This window comes from Lagopus muta, chromosome 1, assembly GCF_023343835.1.
Source record: "Lagopus muta isolate bLagMut1 chromosome 1, bLagMut1 primary, whole genome shotgun sequence".
In the NCBI taxonomy this organism is placed as follows: domain Eukaryota; kingdom Metazoa; phylum Chordata; class Aves; order Galliformes; family Phasianidae; genus Lagopus; species Lagopus muta.
Genome location: NC_064433.1, coordinates 103545158 through 103564837, shown reverse-complemented (window position 1 = coordinate 103564837; position 19680 = coordinate 103545158). Strand labels below are relative to the sequence as shown.

At 43.1% G+C, this 19680-nt stretch overlaps 2 protein-coding genes across 6 annotated transcripts in view; both read left to right on the top strand.

Annotated features, from left to right (window-relative positions):
- Window positions 1–19680, top strand: part of LOC125688291 (claudin-8-like) — a 338757-nt gene that overhangs the window by 71156 nt on the left and 247921 nt on the right. The gene's annotated exons all lie outside the window — the stretch shown is intronic.
- The window catches only part of GRIK1 (glutamate ionotropic receptor kainate type subunit 1), a 160465-nt gene continuing 156613 nt past the window's right edge, over window positions 15829–19680 (top strand). Inside the window, exon 1 of one of the 5 annotated variants that reach the window (XM_048934137.1) lies at window positions 15829–16027. In XM_048934137.1, the coding sequence (XP_048790094.1) occupies window positions 15889–16027 (139 nt within the window). In that variant the 5' untranslated portion in view covers window positions 15829–15888. The remainder of the gene's footprint in view (window positions 16028–19680) is intronic. The other 4 variants (XM_048934136.1, XM_048934134.1, XM_048934133.1 and 1 more) reach the window with 4 other exon arrangements.

Here is a 19680-nt window from a genome sequence, read left to right as displayed (position 1 = left end):
TGAAATAGAGAATTGCCACCCTACAATGAGTTTCAAACATCACACATCTGCGTGGAAAAGTTTTAATTATAATTACTACAATTAGAAAAGATTGAAGGAGATAATCACTTTACACTTATTTTGTGCATTCTGCACTATTCACTGTGTGTGAATTAGTTTGTTATGTGTGTTAACTCTTTGCTTATTTTTTTTCCATGTCCTTTTCAACAAGTCTGTGTATCCTTTTCATGGATTTATGAAGGATTGGCAAGCCTCATGCACATGAGAAGTACACTTCAGATTGACCCACTGAGTTCAGGTGTCTTCATCACCTACAACTAATGAATAGATTCTGTGGCTTGCTTGAAATGTGCTATCTTTATCTTGTGAAAAAATAAATCAGGGGACCAGTGTTCCTTGCAATACAAATCTGTTTCTTTCTGACAGGCTTAATGAGGCTAAAAGCTGTTAATTTAGGTGGTCCTCTGATGTACTTAGGCCAAGGGTGAGATGAGAGATGCATCTTCGATTCTCGTTTTTACAGATCTGAAGTGTTAACAGCGTCAACGCTATGAACAATATCCAGACAGTCTGCTCCTCCAAGGCAGAAAGTTGTCTCCCAAACAGATTTTTTCTAGAAAAGATCACGAACCTTCAAACTTCTCTTGACATGTTTCTGTAATGTATAGCATCGTGGCATGTGTAGCATGTATGCACTGTATCAGAGAGTAATCTTCAAACTGGACTGAATCTTCACAAGTCCGCTGAGCTTGACACAGCTGCACTAAGAAGTTCCTGGGTCACAAATGTGAAGAGTTGAGATAGGGTTGAGGGAAAATACCAGCCAACATCTTCCATGCATCTGCCTCCTCTTACATTCCGCCCCTGCAGTTCTGCTGCTGGTCTTGCAGAGAGACATGAATGGAGACAACTAACCTGCTGTCCAAACCCTGGCAGATGTTCTCATGGGCATTTCCTTAACTTGACTTCAAAAGAATTTTGAACTCTCTTGTGTTCACATTCAAAGTCTGTGAATTTGTCCCAGGATACCTTTGGGCGAGGGAATTACTATTCCTTGTATTTCTCTGTAGCTAACAGAGAAACGGGATTCCCTAAATGTCAAATTTTAAACAAGACTCTTGCTCTGTAGAGATAAGAACAGTCATCATTCCAGCTTTAGTCTTTTAATATGAATGCTTTCCACAATGAGTTTTTTGTTGTCAAACCATGAGCAATAACCAATCAATGTTGACATTTAAGAAAATCATAGAGAATGAATCATGTATGACATGAGACCAAATGTTTTGATCTCAAAAAACAAGTGAATGAACATATAGGTCAACTATCGTTTGGCTCATATTTCTCCTACTGAAGGAACTAAGAGATATTTATTTACTCTATTTTGCCATTATAACAAGGATTTTTTTCAAAATATCTGTAAGAATTTGTAGCACAAGCTCTTGTCCCATTAATAATTTAGTCATAGCATCACAGAATGGCTTGGGTTGGAATGGACATCAAAGATCACCCAATTCCAACATCCCTCAAGCAGGGACACCTCCCACTAGATCAGGTTGCTCAAAGCCCCATCCAATCCGATCTGGAGCACTTACAGGGATGGAGCAGGTCTGGAGCTCCCAAGGCTCTTTGTTCAATCTTGATGTTCCTCAGCCTGCTCCTGGCTATACCACTGGTGCCCACAGGTAACAACAACAGTGGGTAATAGTGAGCTGTACAAGGCTTGGTAGTCTCTCAGTCACATCCTTGATACAAGCATCTGGCAAACAACACAGTTCTCTAAAGAGTGTATCAAATCAGCAAATGGGCGCCTATGTACCTCTCAGAAGGGAGTTGCCTACTAGTATTTAGCTTTAGATGTCTTTTCATTTGAGATCTGACTTCTAAACAGAAGAAAAGACTTCTGTTCTAAAGGTGGCCGAATACTGGTACAGGTTGTCTGGAGAGCTAGTGAAGTTTCCATCCTTGGAGGTGACCCTGCTTGAGCAAGTATGTCGGACCAGATAATGTCAAGAAGTGCCTTCCAGTCTCAGCTGCTCCCTTCTTCAGAGATACAGATTCTTTTCTGTTATGAATGTGGAAATCACATCCTAAAATTTGTTTCAAACTTGAATTAATCATGCAATTAAAAATAAATGCTTTTGAAGTCGGAAAGAAAACAGCATTGAAATACGAAAATAAGACAGTATGTTTTTTAAGCATATAATTTTTAATTGATTATGCTAATGTTTCTCTGAAGAAAATTTTTCAATTAAAAGTTCTGAATAATCCACATTTGGGAAAGAAAACATTGATGTGCTTTTATGTGGTTTAAGGGTAGCTGGGATACATGCAATCTCTAAGATGAAGATCTGACATTTTTACAGATTGGCTTATGCCTTGGTAACACTGGAAAACTCGCAAATGGAGAGGGAGACTTTGGGGACTGAAGGACTCAAGCAGTTTCAGGAAACAAGGAAGTCTTGTCCCGTTTTCCAGATGTTTTCAATCAGTTTTCCATTAGACATTTCACAAGAAGATGGCCCAGCAAGGTTATCAGAAAACTAGTAAAGCTAACAAAAAGCCCCATGCTGGAGGTAATGCAACTCTTAGAATAAAACTGGCTCCACTGGGGAGTTAGATCTACTTTAGTAAACACCAGCTGAGGATCTTGATAATAAAAATATAAAAAGAATGAGTGAAGATTTTGGCCTCTGCATGCTTTCCGCTCTATATCTAATCTGAGAAGAAAATGAGATTTTTGGAGTCCGGTGCCACCAATTTAACCCTAAATCCACAAAGGCAAATACTTCATTGGTTTTGGTGTTAGATGTATTTACTCAGACTGTTTTATTGCCACATAGATACTTCACCTAAACTTTGGAATTATATTAAGCCTAAAAATATCCTTCACTGTGGCAAGGGAATAGTACTAGCTCAGTACTTTTTATGGCACTTCTCCAGTGAGAGAGGAAGAACTTTTGGATCCCTGGATTGCAGTGCAGCTTCAGATAAAAATCTGATTGATTTAAACTCATTAAATCTGGTTTTCAACCTGTTTTGGCTTGTAATGCTCAAGTCTTAAATCGAATGGGAAAACTCCATTAATTTGGAAGATTTAATACTATTCCCTTGATGTCATTAACACAGTTCTAGATACACGCTGCTTTAAAATGCAGTTGGGTGGTAGCCCAAAATGGGCTGTGTCCTCAGTAATATAACTGCCCTTGTTCCAACAAAGACGCATTGAGCTGTACGGACTTGTCTTAAGTTCCATGTATAATTTTAATTCTATCAATATAAGGGGACTTGCAAATATATCCACTTAGAGGCACCAAGTAATAAACACCTTCCTGAACTTTTCTTCAATATTTTGTTTACAGTAGTGAAATACCTTTCCATTCTTCTTTTCTCTTTGGTCAAATAGGTAAAGCCAGAATATAAAGAAAATAAAAGAAAATCTATTTATCCTAGTGAGAAAATTAGCTTATTCTAAGCAGTATTTAGATTATGTAAGCAGGAAAGAAGCAGGAATTAGTGTTGTGGAGAATACCTGAAATAACTCAAAGCAGTAAAAATAACCATTCTAATGAATGTGTCAGTTTGTCTAAGTACATTCATTCCTAAAAGACATTATACTACATATCACAGTCATAGCTATAGATGTTGCCCTATTTCAACTGGACTGTTTCAATCACCTGTGCTCCAGACTAACAGTAAGTCAAAGGAAGGGTGGCAGTGGATTTCTCAATTGCAACAATATTGTTTCAAATAGGATTATCTTCTTCTGACTCTGACTTTGATTTACCTACCTAGCTATCAGCATCATGGCCAGAGAGGGAAAAAAATACACTTAGAGCCAATTTGTGTCTTGTTATATTCATAGATTCTCCGAAGTGGCATTTCAGCAGCTGACAATGCTAGCCTTAATTTTTTGACACGACACAGAAACATGAGGGATTTTGATTGAGATGTGTTATACTCTTCTGCTTCCCACAGAAAAAGTATTAAGGTGTTTCTGCTGGGTCACGTAATGGGGCAGTCGTCTGCTAGTCACAGAGAGCATTCATGCAGCAACACAATAGAGTGAACAGAATGTGAATTAGTTAGGAGTCAGGACAAGATAACCTAGATGAGACTGGACAATATGGAGAACATGACTGTCTTCAGCTCACAGCATAATGCCAGCACCAAGATCTTCAGCATCGTTATGCTTGTGAGAGGCAAAAATTGCAACATGCAATACATTTATTTCCAGATGCAGTGCAGCGGTTTAAGTTTAATTTGCACACAGCAGAGGAGGGCTGATTCAAAATATGTCTAAGTTGCTTATGGAGATGCAATGTGTGTAGACTTTGGGTTATTAAAACAACCACAAAAGAATATCATATTAAGGCATAGGTTTTAGGGCAATACGATTTTTTCGTACATAGGAATTTCAGGCTAATTCTGAAAGGACATTTCTCTTTAACTTGATTGCATTTAATACCGGAATTGTTTTCATGCATAGTTCCGTTAGTAATTATAGGGAGTATATTATATACAAGGCTTACTTCAAATACTAGAATGTTAAAGAACTTGATCCAAACCCCAAAGTTGTTGGAATGGGCAGCCCCCCAAGGAGCTGAACACAGCTGGAAATGAAATGTTCAATCTCAATCCCAGCAAGACCAACATGATGTTAGCTGCAAGGGGAGGACTAGCCAAGAGCAAGCTCCAATCACTGTCTGTTCAACTTACAATCAGTGTTAGGGTGAATATCTGCACTGTACAGTCTACCAGCAATTAGACATATGGCCCAGCTCCTGAGCCTCATTTTCGCACACATGAGTACAAGGTTCTGGACATGTTGTGTTGCTCAGGCTTTTAAATACCACTAAGAAATACAGTAAATTAGCCTGTGCAGATGACTATGTTAGTGATACTCAACAGCAGAATTATACAAAGATGTCTTCACTTGGAACAGCCTCAGTGACAGCAGCAGGAATGACATGTCAACTTGCTTTTCCCATGATCCCAGCCTGGAGATATGTCCTCCCATTGGGTTCTGTACCTACAGCAACCTCTGGGTCAGATCTCTGTAATGTTGTGGATGGAAAGGTGGGAGCTGTTAGCTGCACTGGCTCATATGCTCTAAAGAAAGCCTGACAACGGCACCGATCTGGTACTTCTGTGGACATAGAAATGTACATGTACAAAAACATACAAGTGAGTCTGATCTGAACATGGAGGAATCAAAAAAAATAAAGTTTTTCAAGTTCTCCCAAGACACAGTTTTGCACCACTGCTGGCTGTACACACTTGTCTTAATGTGGACATCTGGACTTGCTGAAAACCCAGTAGTGGGCAGTATTTATCAACGCTAATAATGTTATCAAGAGGTATGGTGTAGAGGAAGAGCCAGACAGGCCCTCACATTTCACTACATAGAAGCACTGTGAAAAGTACAAGAAGAGGAATGCTAATAAGAGCTCTCTTTTCTGCCCCCAGTTAACAAAATCCTTCCCCATTGTGTGCCATATGCCAACATGTCTGTGCCTACTTCAGGGACTATTTGATACGTGAGTTGCAGTCAATAGAGAATATTGTTTCCAAGATGCATGAGCTGCAAGCAGTTTTTGTCTTCTTACTGCTTCCACTCCAGCCCCACTTGCCTTTTTTGTTTGTCTTTGCTACTCAAACTTCATTTTCTTCTCTCCATCTTTCATTCTCAGTAGTTTGCTATCTACTTTTTCCCTTCCCTTGACACTTGTACCCTAATTCATGCCTCCAGTATTCCCAGACTTTCATGACCATAATCAAAATTAAACATGATCAACATAAAAAAAAAGAAAGAAAAAACCCACAAGCTGCTTTTACACATTTGCCTTGACCATGCTGTTGAAGTACAGGTGCAGCATGGTTTTGCTGCTCACTTGTCTACTTTTCCCAATGTAAACTTTTCATAGAGAGGAGAGGATCTCCCTGTGGACAGTGATTGAAGAGGGGAAGAAGGAGAAGCAATTCTGTATTCAGCCAATTCCTCTCACACACAAGGAGAGGAGATGAAAGAGTACTAACACATGATTGTGGAGTTCTGAGCGATGCTTGCATAGCACAGAGCTGCACACAGCTTAATTTCAAGCATTGCCTGCATACGTGCCCTGCAACAGTGAAACTCCTGTCTGGATTGAAAGTGCTGTGCTTTGCCACCAAAGAAACCAGAAATATAAATAAAGAAGACCCAGTAACTTGGATATTTAAAATGTATGTCTGTATAACGTATATACATATATCAGCATGCATAGATATCCAAGTATATACATGTACAGATATTAAAATGCTCTAAGATTTTAAAATGATTTGCTGATAAATATATATATATACAAAACTGTTTATCTGTATACACAACCAAAATCCTATATTTTGCCTTTTTATTACAGATGTCTTGTCATTTTTAATTTTTTTTGTGGATGTATAAAAAATATTCACAGAAGAAGCACAACTTCTGTGATCCTTATGGCGCAGAGATTTAGAAGTACATGCTACAGCTCTCTGAGTTTAATTTTGTCAGGTGCTACATAAATTACAGTGGGTGCTATCACAACATAAATCACACATGTTTCAGATGAAGCTTTCTTTGTTACAGGCAAACTTTCTTAAGCAGTGGAGGATCTTTTCCAAAATTCTGATTTGTGTCTGTATGAATTGCTATTGGTGCTCCTTTCTATTACTCCTATTGCCCTGGGAATAGGAGGCACACTGATCTGGGCCAGGACTGTGGCGCACAAGGCAAGAATTTGTGGAAAGCAGCAGGGCACTCCTGAGGGTCCCCAGAAGTGAGTAGTAATACTAAGATCTGCTGAAGAAGGGAAGTACCTAACACCCCAGGGCTGCTCCTATTGGTAGTGGAAGCTGAACTATCTGCTGAGGTCCTTGGGAGGGCAAGGAGAAGCTGTCCCATCTGATCCTACATTGCTGCCTGCATCAGAGCCAGGAAAATAGATTTTGGAGGAACCTAAGGAACTCATTTCCCTGCTTTTGTCAATCCAAGAAGAAATAGCAGGATCATAACAACCTTTCTCCCTCAGGTCCCAGTCGATTTCATCAGTGCTTCAGTACTACAATAATAAAGTGAAATACTCTCTTTTTGACATTTAAGACACTCTTTTGAAATAAATGTGGAAGAAAAAATGTGATTGAGGACATATTTTAATAATACTGGGTAGGAATTTGGAGCAGTCATTAATTTATCCCATCGGCATACTCATAATTAATACTAAGTGAATGACAGAATAGCAAAATATACACTGAGGAAACAGTAAATATGACACTGCATGCAATTTAATAAAAAAATCACATTAACTTTTCTCCCCTTGGCATTATCTGCTAAAAAAATTTCCTTTTCTGCGTAAAAGAAATATGAAAAGAAACTTTTCAAGAGCTTCTTAGGGTAGAAGTGTTGCTCTAGGTCAAATACTGAAAGCTCACATTGACTCGATTCATTTTAGTGGATATTTCAGGATTTCTTCTAATGTGATGAAGCAGAAATTGATTAAAGTTCACTCTCCAATAGATGTGCCACTGTGCTCTATGTAACTATAGCAGAAGTTTTCTTTTTGAAGATATCGCCAGTATATCATTTATTGCAGGAAAAAAATGTGATGTTTATTTGGCTGAGAAAATGTTTTCAATTGGTTGTGTTTGAGTTGCAGGTTATTTATGTCTTTCAGCTAAATAGTACAGTGGATAAAAGTATCTACTGCTCAGGGAAAAGCAGTTTTGCAGATTAATGTTGGGCCAATTCAATGGAGTGGATCAATGTTACTTTGTTAAGAGATTCTCCCCAGTATTTCTTGCAAAAAGAGCTTGGAAAGCGGAGAACTGCATTTACGGGTTTGGAAACATAAATAAAGAGAGCACTCGGACTGAAAGAGGTTCTTAAAATATGTGATGTTTAAGCTTACTGTAATCATGGTGCTATCTTCAGTGGGAGAAAAATTTATATTTTCTTTCCTAAACATTATGATGCTTCAGCAAAAATACTCATTGCCTTGATGCCTTCAGTTTAAAAAGTAATTTTACCTCCTCTTTTATGTGAAATTCAGTGGTGGTTTGGTAATGGTGTTATAGGTGGAGGGGAAAAAGCCATCTTTCTTGACTTCACCTGAAGCAAAATTGAAAGTAGACTGGGGAATCTGAAATTATTCCCCTCAAACAAATCTCTTTTCTCCTCTGCCAACACACAGGAAGTTCTCCATCACTCATATCCACCAGCTCTGCTCCACAGACCAAATTCCTTGTCTCATCATGCCTCCTTCCACAGACACCTGCAATTGCTCTCCAACGATGGCTGTTCTTCATGGGAAAAGGCGTGCTGAGTGACATAAATGTTATTCGTATTCTGGTTGCAGGCATGTTTGGGGTGTGCTACCTGTGTGTTCACAGTAAAGAAAGTGAAGGAAATATTCCTCACCTTTCCTCTCTATAGGAGAATCAAACAACTGAATATCCCAAGTTGGAAGTGACCCATAAGGACCATCAAATCTGCCCCTCATCTCCACAGAACACTGCTCAACATTCAAACCCCATATCTGAGTGTTGTCCAAACACTGGAATTCCATCACTGGTGGCCGTGCCCACAGCCCCATGCAGCCCGTTCCCCTCCCACCGCCCTGTGGTGCAGCCCCTTTCCCTGACCCCCAGCTGCCCTCCCCTGACAGCTCCATGCCGTTCCCTCGGGCCCTGTTGCTGTCACACACAGCAGAGCTCAGCGCTGCCCCTCTGCTCCCATCAGCTGCCATCAGGCCTCCCCTCAGCTCCTCTGCTCTGCACTGCGCACAGCGAAGGGCTCAGCCGCTCCTCATATTCTTGCCCTCTATAACCTTCACCATACCGTGTAGGTACTGCTGGCCTGTTTGGCTGCCAGAGCACACTGCTGACTGATTAAATTAAATCTCCAGCCAGAACCCCCCGATCCTTCTCCATGATGCTCTGCAGCCCCTCACCCCCTGTCTGTACACACACCCAGGGTTGTCCCTTTCTGGGGCAGACTCCAGCACTTGCTCCTGTTCAATTCCATGTAATCAGTGACTGCCCAGCCCTCCCATCTGTCAAGATCTCTCTGTAAGGCCTCTCCATCCTCAAGGAGTCAACAGTGTTGTCCTCAAACTCAGCATAAATTTGAGTCTTGCAGACGCTGTCCCTAGGTCAAATCTTTTTCTTACAGGTAGAGCACTTGATCCTGTAGAGAAAGGTGTGATTTAGATGGCACAGAGAACATCGCTGTTTTTGTTGAATTGTGTTCTGGACTTCTAAAATACCAAATAACAGTACAGGCACCAATTAAAAGAAAAGAAGGGTTGAACATCTGTTTCTGCAAAATAGTCTCAATGTCTTCTTCTAATTGGACCCACAGAGCTGCCTCTAAGAGACTGCTGGCATAGAAGAGCATCACCTGCACACTCAGCTACTCCTTTGCAGAACCTGTGCTGTAGAAGAGTTGGAAGAGAACTTTAAAGGTCTAACTCCCCTGCAATGAGGAAGGACGCCTACAGCTAGAACAGGTGCTCAGAGCCCTGTCCAGCCTGACCTTGACTGTCTCCAGGGATGGGGCATCCACCACAGCTTTGGGCAAGCTGTTCAAGTGCTTCACTGCCTGTACTGTAAAACACTTTTTCCTTATATGTGATTTTAAATATCCCCTCTTTTAGTTTGAAACCATTTCCCCTTCTCCTATCACATAGATCCTGCTAAAGAATCTGTCCTCTTCTTACTTACAACCCCCTTTTATATACTGAAAAGCCACTCTCATATCTTATCAGAGCCTTCTCTTCTGCAAGCTGAACAGCTACAGCTCTCTCAGCCTGTCCTTGTAAGGGAGGTGTTTCATTTCTTGGATCGCATTTGCGGCAATCCTCTGGACATACTCCAACAGGTCTACATCTTTCCTGTACTGAGGACTCCACATCTGGATGCAGTACTGAAGGTGAGGTCTCACCTGTGCAGATCAGAGAGGCAGGATCACCACCCTTGACCTTCTGGCCATGTTTCTTTTGATGCAGTTCACTTTCTGGTCTGTGAGGGCACACTGTTAGATATGTCCAGCTGCCATTCACCGGTACCCCCAGGTAATTTTCACCAAGGACTCCTCTTAGTCTCCTCTGGGCTGAACAAATCAAGTGAACTCTGCTGCTCTCATACATCTTGCCCTCCAAATGTAAATGGAGAGAATTAACTCCAAAATTGCAAGGGAATAACAGCAAAAAGTGTTGAATTGCAGAATCACAGAATGGCCTGGGTAGGAAGGGACTTCAAGGATCATGAATCTCCAATCCCCCCCGCCAGGGGAAGGGGCACCAACCTCCACATTTTAATACTAGACCAGGCTGCCCAGGGCCCCATCCAACCTGGCCTTGAACAACTCTAGGGACCACATCCACAGCCTCTCTGGGCAGCCTGTTCCAGCACTTCATCACTCTCTCTGTAAAGAACTTCCCCCAGACATCCAACCCAAATCTTCCTTCCTTCAGCTTAAAACTATTTCCTGTTGTCCTGCAGTTATCAACCCTTTCAAAGAGTTGACTCCCCTCCTGTTTATTGACTTCCTTTAGGTACTGAAAGGCTGCACTGAAGTCATCCCACAGCCTTCTTTTCTCCAGGCTGAACAAGCCCATCTCCTTAAGTTTGTCTTCTTAGGGGAGATGCTCCAGTCCCCTGATCATTGTTGTGGTTCTCCCCTGGACCCTCTCCAACAGCTTGCTGTCTTTCTTGTACTGAGGGCTCCAGACCTGGACTCAGTACTCCAGATGGGGCCTTACAAGGGCAGAGTAGAGAAAGACAATCAACTCCCTGTCCTTGCTGGCTACCCCTCTTCTGATGGAGCCCAGGACACCATTTGCTTTCTGAGCTGCAAGAGCACACTGCTGTTTCATGTTAAGCTTTTCATCCATCAGGACCCCCAGGTCCTTCTCTGCAGGGCTGCTCTCAAGAACTGCTCCTGGAAAGCTGACAGAATGGTAGTGGGAGATACCTAGGCTTCTGTTGGTTCGAGAACGACAAAGATGTCAGGAGGGGACCTGAGCTACAGAACTTTCTTTTAAAATGTATTCAAAGAATAGAGCCCATGTTCAGAGGTGACAGAGGTTCTCAGGCACATGGGGCACTTTTACTGAGATTTGAGCAGCTTGGTGCTCAGTGAGGCAAAGTCTCTGTAAAGGGGAAGCAGTAATCTAGGTCTGAAGGTCAGATAGGGAGGAAAGCAAAGAAAGGGGAAGTCAGAACAACAGTGGAGCTGCCAGACCTGAGCCTGTCACCAGATGAACTTATCTTGGGTCTCTGAAGATGAAGACCTTAGCAACTCACTTGAGATTTCCATTCTTGTCACCTTTGGAGGGATATTTATTTTGCAAATGATATGGAAAGAAAATGTTTGAGCAAGTGGAAAGAGAAAAGGATAGGAGAGGAACATTCTTGTCTCTTGCTTTTCTCTTTTGCTTCGAATTTTTTTTTTGAGTGCTCAAAGTGAAAGATTTTTTGAAGATCACAGCTATTTGTTTGAAAAGCAGAATGCTGATTTGATGTAGTTATTTTTAGATGATGCTATCAATTTCTGTGTTATCAGGTGTTGCATGTAGGTTATGAAAGACCTGGGGAAGTCTGATTTATTGTGTTTCCATTGAGAGCTTTTACTACTGTGATAGTCTGCAATCTATTGTTGAATCTTGTACTGTGTGATGCTGGAGGGGTATTGGGAGACAAACGATGGAAACACAGCCTTCACAAATGAATGCTAGCTATTTTCTGTGGTCTAAACTCAATAAGAAAGCACTTCAGATGAGATGAGGTCTGGTTGAAGTCCTGAGGGAGCAGGATTTTAGCACTGCACAGCTAAAATTTCTCAGCACTTGACCAAGAAAATGAGAAAATTTCCAGGTGTGCCTTTTTGATATGTTTGCATGCAGTTGTCTTCTTGATATTTTGACTGACATCCAAACTCAAAACCAGAATTCTAAAATGATTGCAAAATGTGAGGGAGATGGTTTACATCCTCGGATTCCATCCTGTGGCTCTGATATCAGACACACTTTTAGGTTTTATTACTTTAACAGCAAATTGCATAACTATCACATGGTATTTCAAACTGTAATTTGATGTTGTGAAAGAGGAGTGAAGACCTCAAATTCCCGTGTAAAGGGCACTGTTATGATTTATGGTATTAATACACTCTGTGAAGGGAACAGACTGATTACACACAACACTTTTCATTCTAAAGGTGTTGCAACACGTCTTACTAAGAATCTAAATATTACTTACTCATCTAAATATCAGCAACGCAATAAATGAGTAAGCAAATGTGGCAGTCAGTATGAGCTGAATAACAGCTCACATGCTCAGTCTCTGAGCATTCAAACCTGCTTAAATGAGGGAAAAAAAGGTTGGTAAGGGACCTAAGGGTTCACTGGTTTTTTTTCCCCCACATTCACTGAACAAAATCCAAATGGAGATTAATGATCCCAGGATACCAATAACTGAAGACCTGCAAGATGAATTATATTTGGACTTCTCATTTTAAAATATCATCCAGAAATTAAAAAAAAATGCTAACTGTAAAGGATGCCATGATATTGCTGGGTAGGACTTACTGGATGATTTGCTATTTGACAAGAAGTGGAAGAGATATATGAGCTAGAAATTAGAAACCTTCAAGGTACTTTTAAGGCAATTTCAGTTAGTTTAAAAGTTTTTCTGTCCTTTTGCATTTCAGAATAATCAATTTCACAATCAAATATTCTCTTCCAGCAATATTTTGAGAAGAGGAAATATGTTAAATGTCAAAAGGGGGGTTGAGAACCCTGCCCCTGTCCCTCAGCTTTCCAGTGGATGTATCTGAAATACAACCTTCCATTTCCCATCTGCTAAGACCAGTACAGGACTCAAGAATCATACCCATAAATAAAAACAGAAAACTGGGCAAGAAAGATCTTTCTCAATAGCAAAGACACTATTTCTCATCTTAAAGTTTGGCTTGTATTTGCCAAATAAGACCTGATTTGAAAATTTTCGGTGTTTGTTGACAGCTTTTTAAAGGCATTCACTCTTTCTGTATGAAGTTGCAGAATACATTCCAGGAGATGCTGAACTACGCCCTGAAGAAGCAGCCTGCTTCCAGTTTCCTACAAACCACTGCTGCCACAAGAGTTGAGCAGAGCTTGAGCTGTTTGGGTTTCTCCACCAGTTCTAAGGGGTCAGCAGCCCTCTGCCCCTCCCTCGCAGTCATCATTAAGCTTTTATTATTCCCCTTTTGTGCAGCCTGTTCTCATAGGAGACACAAGAAAGTATTAGGCTAAAACCAAAGGTATTTTCAAAATCATGTAGTTCTGGTTGACTTATTTTCTCTCTGCACTGAATGCTGAGCTATCTTCGACTTTCTGCAGGAACACATCCACACTGAGGACAAGTGGTTTTGAAAATATCATGAACTATGTTTTCCCTACAAAGTACTGGAATTTTTTCTCTCTTTTCAAAGCAGTACCATTTCTTAGTGATGCAGAATTAGTATGATTTCCCATTGGCACTGGCATCTGCTTGTAAATCCCTGTTATTAGCCATGTTGGTGTGATCCAGAAACTGAACTTGCCAGTCCAGTCTGTGCCATGTCAGTCACTGAGATTTTCCTGAATTAGAAGTGTTCTTTTTCTCATGAACAGCAATTTGAAAGAGGATGATAGATAGTAAAACAGTGCCAAAGTTACTGAGCCATTTTATCCAGCCCAGGGTGGATATTCTGTCTCTTTCATGAGAGTCTAGGCTATAGTTATTAACCATGTCAGTGATTTAATATAATTGACACCGTTAGTCACTCTCTTGTGTTTTACACAGAACAGAGTGCAGGCTGGGCCATCTCTCATTCTATATCAGAACACATACCATGTCTTGGAGATGTGCAGATAACTCTCAAGTAACAATGACGAGATGAGAAGCAATGAACTCAAGTTGTGCTATGGAAGGTTCAGGTTCTGTATTAGGAAACATTTCTTCTGAGCAAGAGCGGTGATGCAGTGGCACAGGCTGCCCACGGAGGTGGTGCAGTCACCGTCCCTGAGGTGTTCAGGAGCCGTGTGGATGTGGAACTGAGGGACGTGGGCAGTGGGCGTGGGGGGTGGGCTGGTGGTTGGACTGGGGGATCTGAGAGGTCTTTGCCAACCTTAATAAGCCTTTGATTCTATGATTCTTTGTACGCAAAATATAAGAAATGTAGAACTAGCATTCTAGCAGGAATTCTCAGTGGTGAGAAGCACCAAATGGGCTCAGTTACTCAGTGAGAAGGAGAGGCAGGCTGACTGGAAGCTGTAATGCTGACGTTTGAATTTCCATTGGACTTCAGCATGCACTGCAACTCCTCCGAGAAGTTAATTTCTGCAACAATTGTTAGACAGACTGGAGAGGGAAACAGAATAAACAAATCTAAATTATTTCAATTTTGGATCTCAGCTACACAGTTTTAGCCTTGTTGCTAGGTGGGAGTCATTCTTCTATTACATTTTTTTGGTCTTTTTTTTCAGCACAACTCAGTAACAGACACATATGTTTGTTTTGTAGTGAAACATCTTGAACTTTTTGAACACAGAAATTTTAAAACTGAGATTTCAAAAAACAATTTGAGAATGTCGGCTAAGGCAAGCATGGAAGGTGTTATGGGCCCTCCATGTGCAAAAATATTCTTCAGTTTTCTTCACTGGGACTTGTAAATTCCTGATCACAGGTGAGCAGCCCTGCATTCTCCTTGCTTAGTCTCATGCCATGACTGCATGGGGGATGCAGCATCAGGATGTGTCCCTTACAGGCTTGCAGAAAGCCAGGCTAGCAACCACACCACAGAAAGGTCTGCAATGGAACAAGTAGCTGTAGGTGCTTGCCTTCCCCAGCCCCTCATCCTTCTGGCTTTCCTTCAGTCTCCAGGTGTTGTGCACCACCACCTCATCACCACTGATCAGTAGGAGTGGGGAGGTGATTATTCCTCTATATTCTGAACTGGCGAGGCTGCACCTCAAGTACTCTGCCCAGTTTTGGATGCCATGCTACAAGAGCATGTCCAGACGGGCAATAGATCTGTGAGGGTCTGGAGCACAAATCTGATGGGGAGAAGCTGAGGGACGTGGGCTGTGGGCATGGGGGGGTGGGGGGGTGGGCTGATGGTTGGACTGGGTGATCTTTGAGATCTTTTCCAACCTTGATGGTTCTATGATTCTATGATTCCACACCTTGACGTGCAGAAGGGAGTGATGTGCCACCTTTCCAAGCTTTGTCCCTCAAGGAGACTTTCAGAACCAGATGAAACCGAAAAGCAGCACATTGCACGGCAGACAGCATGGAGAAAACAGAAGAGGAGAATCCTCCAGTCTGGCGGGGGGAGCCCCGCGGGAATACGTGGCACAGAGGGGCGGGCAGCAGCTCTAGGTTCGTCCTGCTCTTGTGCCTGCCCCTGCCCCTATCCCTGTTCTTATTCCTGTCCCTATCCCTATCCCCGTCCCTATTCCTGTCCCTATCCCTGCCCCTGTTCTTCTCGCAGCGCAGCACGGCTCCGACGGTGACGGGGAGCAGCGGGACGGTTCCTCCTGTGCCTCTGTGCCGTTTCTCACCCAGCGCGTGCCGCCCGTCCCGCTCGTCCCCGGAGCCGCCCCGCCCCGCGGGAGGAGCCTCCCCTACCCCTCCCGCCCCGTCCCTCCCTCCCGGTGGCGGCGGGGGGTCGAGGGCAGCGGGGCGGCGGGAGCCGCGGGCAGCGCAGCGTAGCGCGGAGGCGGCGGCGGGAGCGCGGGCGGCCGGCGCGGAGCCCCCGCGCCATGGGCGGGCGGCGCGGAGCGGCGGCGCGCAGCCGGCCCCGCCGGGGGTAGCCGCCCGCGCCCCGCACCGCGGACCCGGCATGAACTGAGGATGGCGAGCGCCTTCGGCCCACGGTGGCCCCGGCGAGCGGCTCCGGGTGGTGGCAGCCGCGGCGGCGGGGGGCTCCTCTTCGTGCTGCTGTGCGCCTCGGCGGGCCTGCCCCTCAGTGGGCAGCAAGTGCTGCGGATCGGTGAGTGCCGCCCGCGGGCACCGCCGCCGGGCGCGGGGCTCCCCGCTCAGCGGGTGCGGGCAGTGCGCGGGTGCGGGGTCGGGAGCGGGGAGCGGGGAGCGGGGCCCTGCCCCCCGGCGGAGCGGATCCGGGCGGGCTCTCTTCGGAAAGTTTGCCCCGGTGCCCGGTGCGGGGGGAGCGGGGACGGGAGCCTCTGCCCAACGCCGCGGGGACCGCGAATAGCGGCTCGGAGAGCTTGAAAAGTGGCGAGATCTCCCGGGTCGGAGCTGCACCGCGCGCTCCAACCTTCTGTTGTTTGCTCCCGTCCTCCTTTCCGAAGGGGAAAGTGTTTTCCTTCCTTCGTTCTTAGCCCCTGACCCTGGAACGGAGCGCTCCCGAAGTGCTATCCGTACGCGTTAGCCCCAGCAAACAGAGATTTGTTTTTTAAAGGAAAAACTCCGCACCATGGAAACCCTGCTCGGCTCGCAGGAAGCCGCTCTCCCGACAGTGGGCTTCTTGTGTCGATCAGTGAGACGGTGAATACAAAGTATCGCAGGAGTTAGGGGTGAGGAGCAACTGTGTTGTAGGCTGTAGGCAGGAGATACCGCTCTTCTCTCTTATCCCTTTTGCCTGTCTCTCTTGGGAAGTGCTGAACGTGAAGGGAGTAAAGAGAAAAGAAATCGTTTGCACCGCCCGGGGGGACGCACTGGGTAAAGCATAGCCCTGTGCCAAGCAGCAGATTGGTACCTCTTAGCCTCAAGTGCTAACCCCACTCACGAGCTCTCCTCTGAAAACCCAGCGGAAGGCTGCTCCCAGCTCGGAGAGCTCATCAAGGATTAGATAGGAATAAATGAAGGGGCTCAGTTCCTCAAAGCACTGAGAAAGGACAATCTGAAGGCACCCAGCAACTTGCAGCTGAAAATCTGAGATGTGTCTGGAGCTGTCTGTGTGCGGAGAGTGTGCTCTCCTTCTTTCTCCATGCAGTGCAGCTGAAGTTTGCTGCTCTCTCTGCTTCCCACCACAGAGCTGTGCCCTGTGTAGAGGCAGTGTGTACACACACAGTGCAGGTGAGACGCAAAGTGAATTCACGGCTAGTGGAACTCATGGGAGAAAGTGTGCTCAAATAACTCAGGCACATGCTGTAGCTTTGCAAATACATTGCTTGGCTGCTGCTGCAAGGCAGCCTTAACTTCCTTGTTAAGGCTGGAAATAGCTTCTGAGGTAACTGGAGCATTTTAGAGTTTGAACGAAAGTATATTTGCTTGGATGTGGGCTAACTGCTCAGCTCTGTGCAGGATGGAGCCTTGGCTTCGCAACTGGCATCAGCTCTGCAAGGACCTGGCAGAGGTTTAGAGTGTGCTCTCTTCCCTATGTCCATCCCTCTGCTGCACAAAGTGCTTTGCTGTGATCAATCTAGCGAGGCTCCCAGGCAATTGCCCCACATTGCTTTTCTCTTACATAGCCCTGCACAACTTGTGGGTTCTCTGCTCTCTGAGATGTGTGTCCGTTTGGTGCAAGCTCACTAGTGATGACTGCAGCGATGGTGCCCTAATGCTGGTCATATGACAATAAGTGAGACAAATTGCTAAGCTTTCAATCACAGCAGCAAACACACATCCAGAGTGATGCTGCCTGAGAATGAATGTTCCTTAGGTGGTTGTGAATGTGTAAAATATTCAATGTACTTATTGCTATAGTTATCCTGCCTATAAAGTAATGATGTCATCAATATTAATCCTTCACATCCGCTAACAGGGACAAGTCTCTCTGTCACTCTTCAAAGTGACACACAGAAGTAATGGAAATAACTCCTTCTACGCTCTTTGTGATAACATAATAAAATCATTCCAAAGCATTTCTGACTGAGGAAAATGCCATTAAGCCATCAGATTTTCTTTGTCGCGTTTTGGTTAATTAAGAAAAAGAAAGCACTGCCATACAATGTGCTGCAGTTTGCTGCCTGAACTAATACACTGTATTTAATTGCATTTTGCACTGTTAGGGAGCTTTTGGATTATTTTTTTTTTGATTTTGTTGGCTTATGATACAAATGAACGGATTCTTTTGCTGGCATTTAATTAGTTGTGAAGGGAAATTCTGGCTATTTCTCAGCATCTAGGTGATGATTACTTTCCTATTCCTCTAAACAAGAAAATGAACAGTAAAATTGATCGATTAGGAGAAAACAGTGGAATCTGAGATAAGATACACTTTCAGTTTCATGCAATACAATACTTTAGTGTCTTACTATTTCTTCCACGTTTATGCTAAAAAGCTTTTTCCTTGATATATGAACTAATAGAGCTGTCCAAGGAAACACTGTCTTTATCTATATGTAACCCCCTAGACTATATTATGTGAAAGTATATTTAAAGTTCACAACCCTAATATTTTTGACTTAATACTGAGGAATTTCTAGTCCGCACTGAGTCAACCTGACCCTCTTGCCTGCCCTACTTGTACAGCTTGTATAAAATGAACCAACTCACATATGGGAAAGGAGAATGCAAATTAAGACTAGCAGGCACTAAGTTGCAGAAACAGTCTCAAAAGCACTGAATTCTCATCAGCCACAAAATCTGACATTAATGCTTGGAGGCAGAGCGTTATTTCTTAGCGTGCATCCTTTGGACCATTGCAACTTCTAATGTAACGAAGCTATAAGAATATACTCCAGCATTACTGCAGGGTAATTAATGAAGAGTAGCTGCTTAAGCAACACACTGGATTAGAAGTAAAGAATATTTGATAAACTACACCAGTTATTAAAATATTGCTGGAGTTAATTAAAAAGAGAACATGGCACTTTGCAACAGATACTCGTAGGAAGTTAAACTTGGATGAAACTTGGAATTAATCTCTAAAATTAACTCCTGAAAATGAGCAAATGAGTAATTCTTAGGTTTCATAGAAATTGCATTAGTTGATTAAATAGACACTCTTCAGCTGATACCAGAAGTGATTTTCAGCAATATTTGGTATGTTTCTGTAGTTAATTGGAATATTTAAATATGGGTTTTGACTCTGCACTGATTTATTCCTTACTTCAGCAAAACTCCCAGTGGTTTTGTGAGCTGTGTTTTCAAAGATGGAGGATTAGCCCCGTAATATTTCTCTCTGATTGAGAAATGTAGATTTAAAACAGACACGTGTAACTCAACCCACAAAATATGGTTTTCTTCATAAGTTGACATTTTTAGTATAGCTTTCAACAGATCTGTCTGTATTTCCCCAAGCAGGACTGGAGCTGGGAGGTTTTTCCTGTATAATATTTGCATTTCTACAGTGTGAGAATGATAAAGACAAGAGCCTAATTAATTTCACTGGAAATTTGCTGCTTCTTGTCAACCTTTTTCAAGACTTTATTTGTGAAGGGAATTATATTAATACGCATTCGAGCTTCTTCAGTGTGACATGGAAAAAACTGTAGAAAGTTCTGTCGTGTTTTAATGTCATTAAAATGTTAATTAAAAAGAAACTATTTCTTATTAGATGTCTACATGGTATTGTGTTCCATAATGTTGTAGGCAATGTGACTGCATTTTATATCATTAGATGATCAGAGATTAACAGCACATTGTTAACCAGATCCCAAATGCTCAGTGGCTCGTCATTTCACTATAATATATTTTATTTAAGTTTCCTCATTCAGCACTTAACAGAAGACTGTTTTA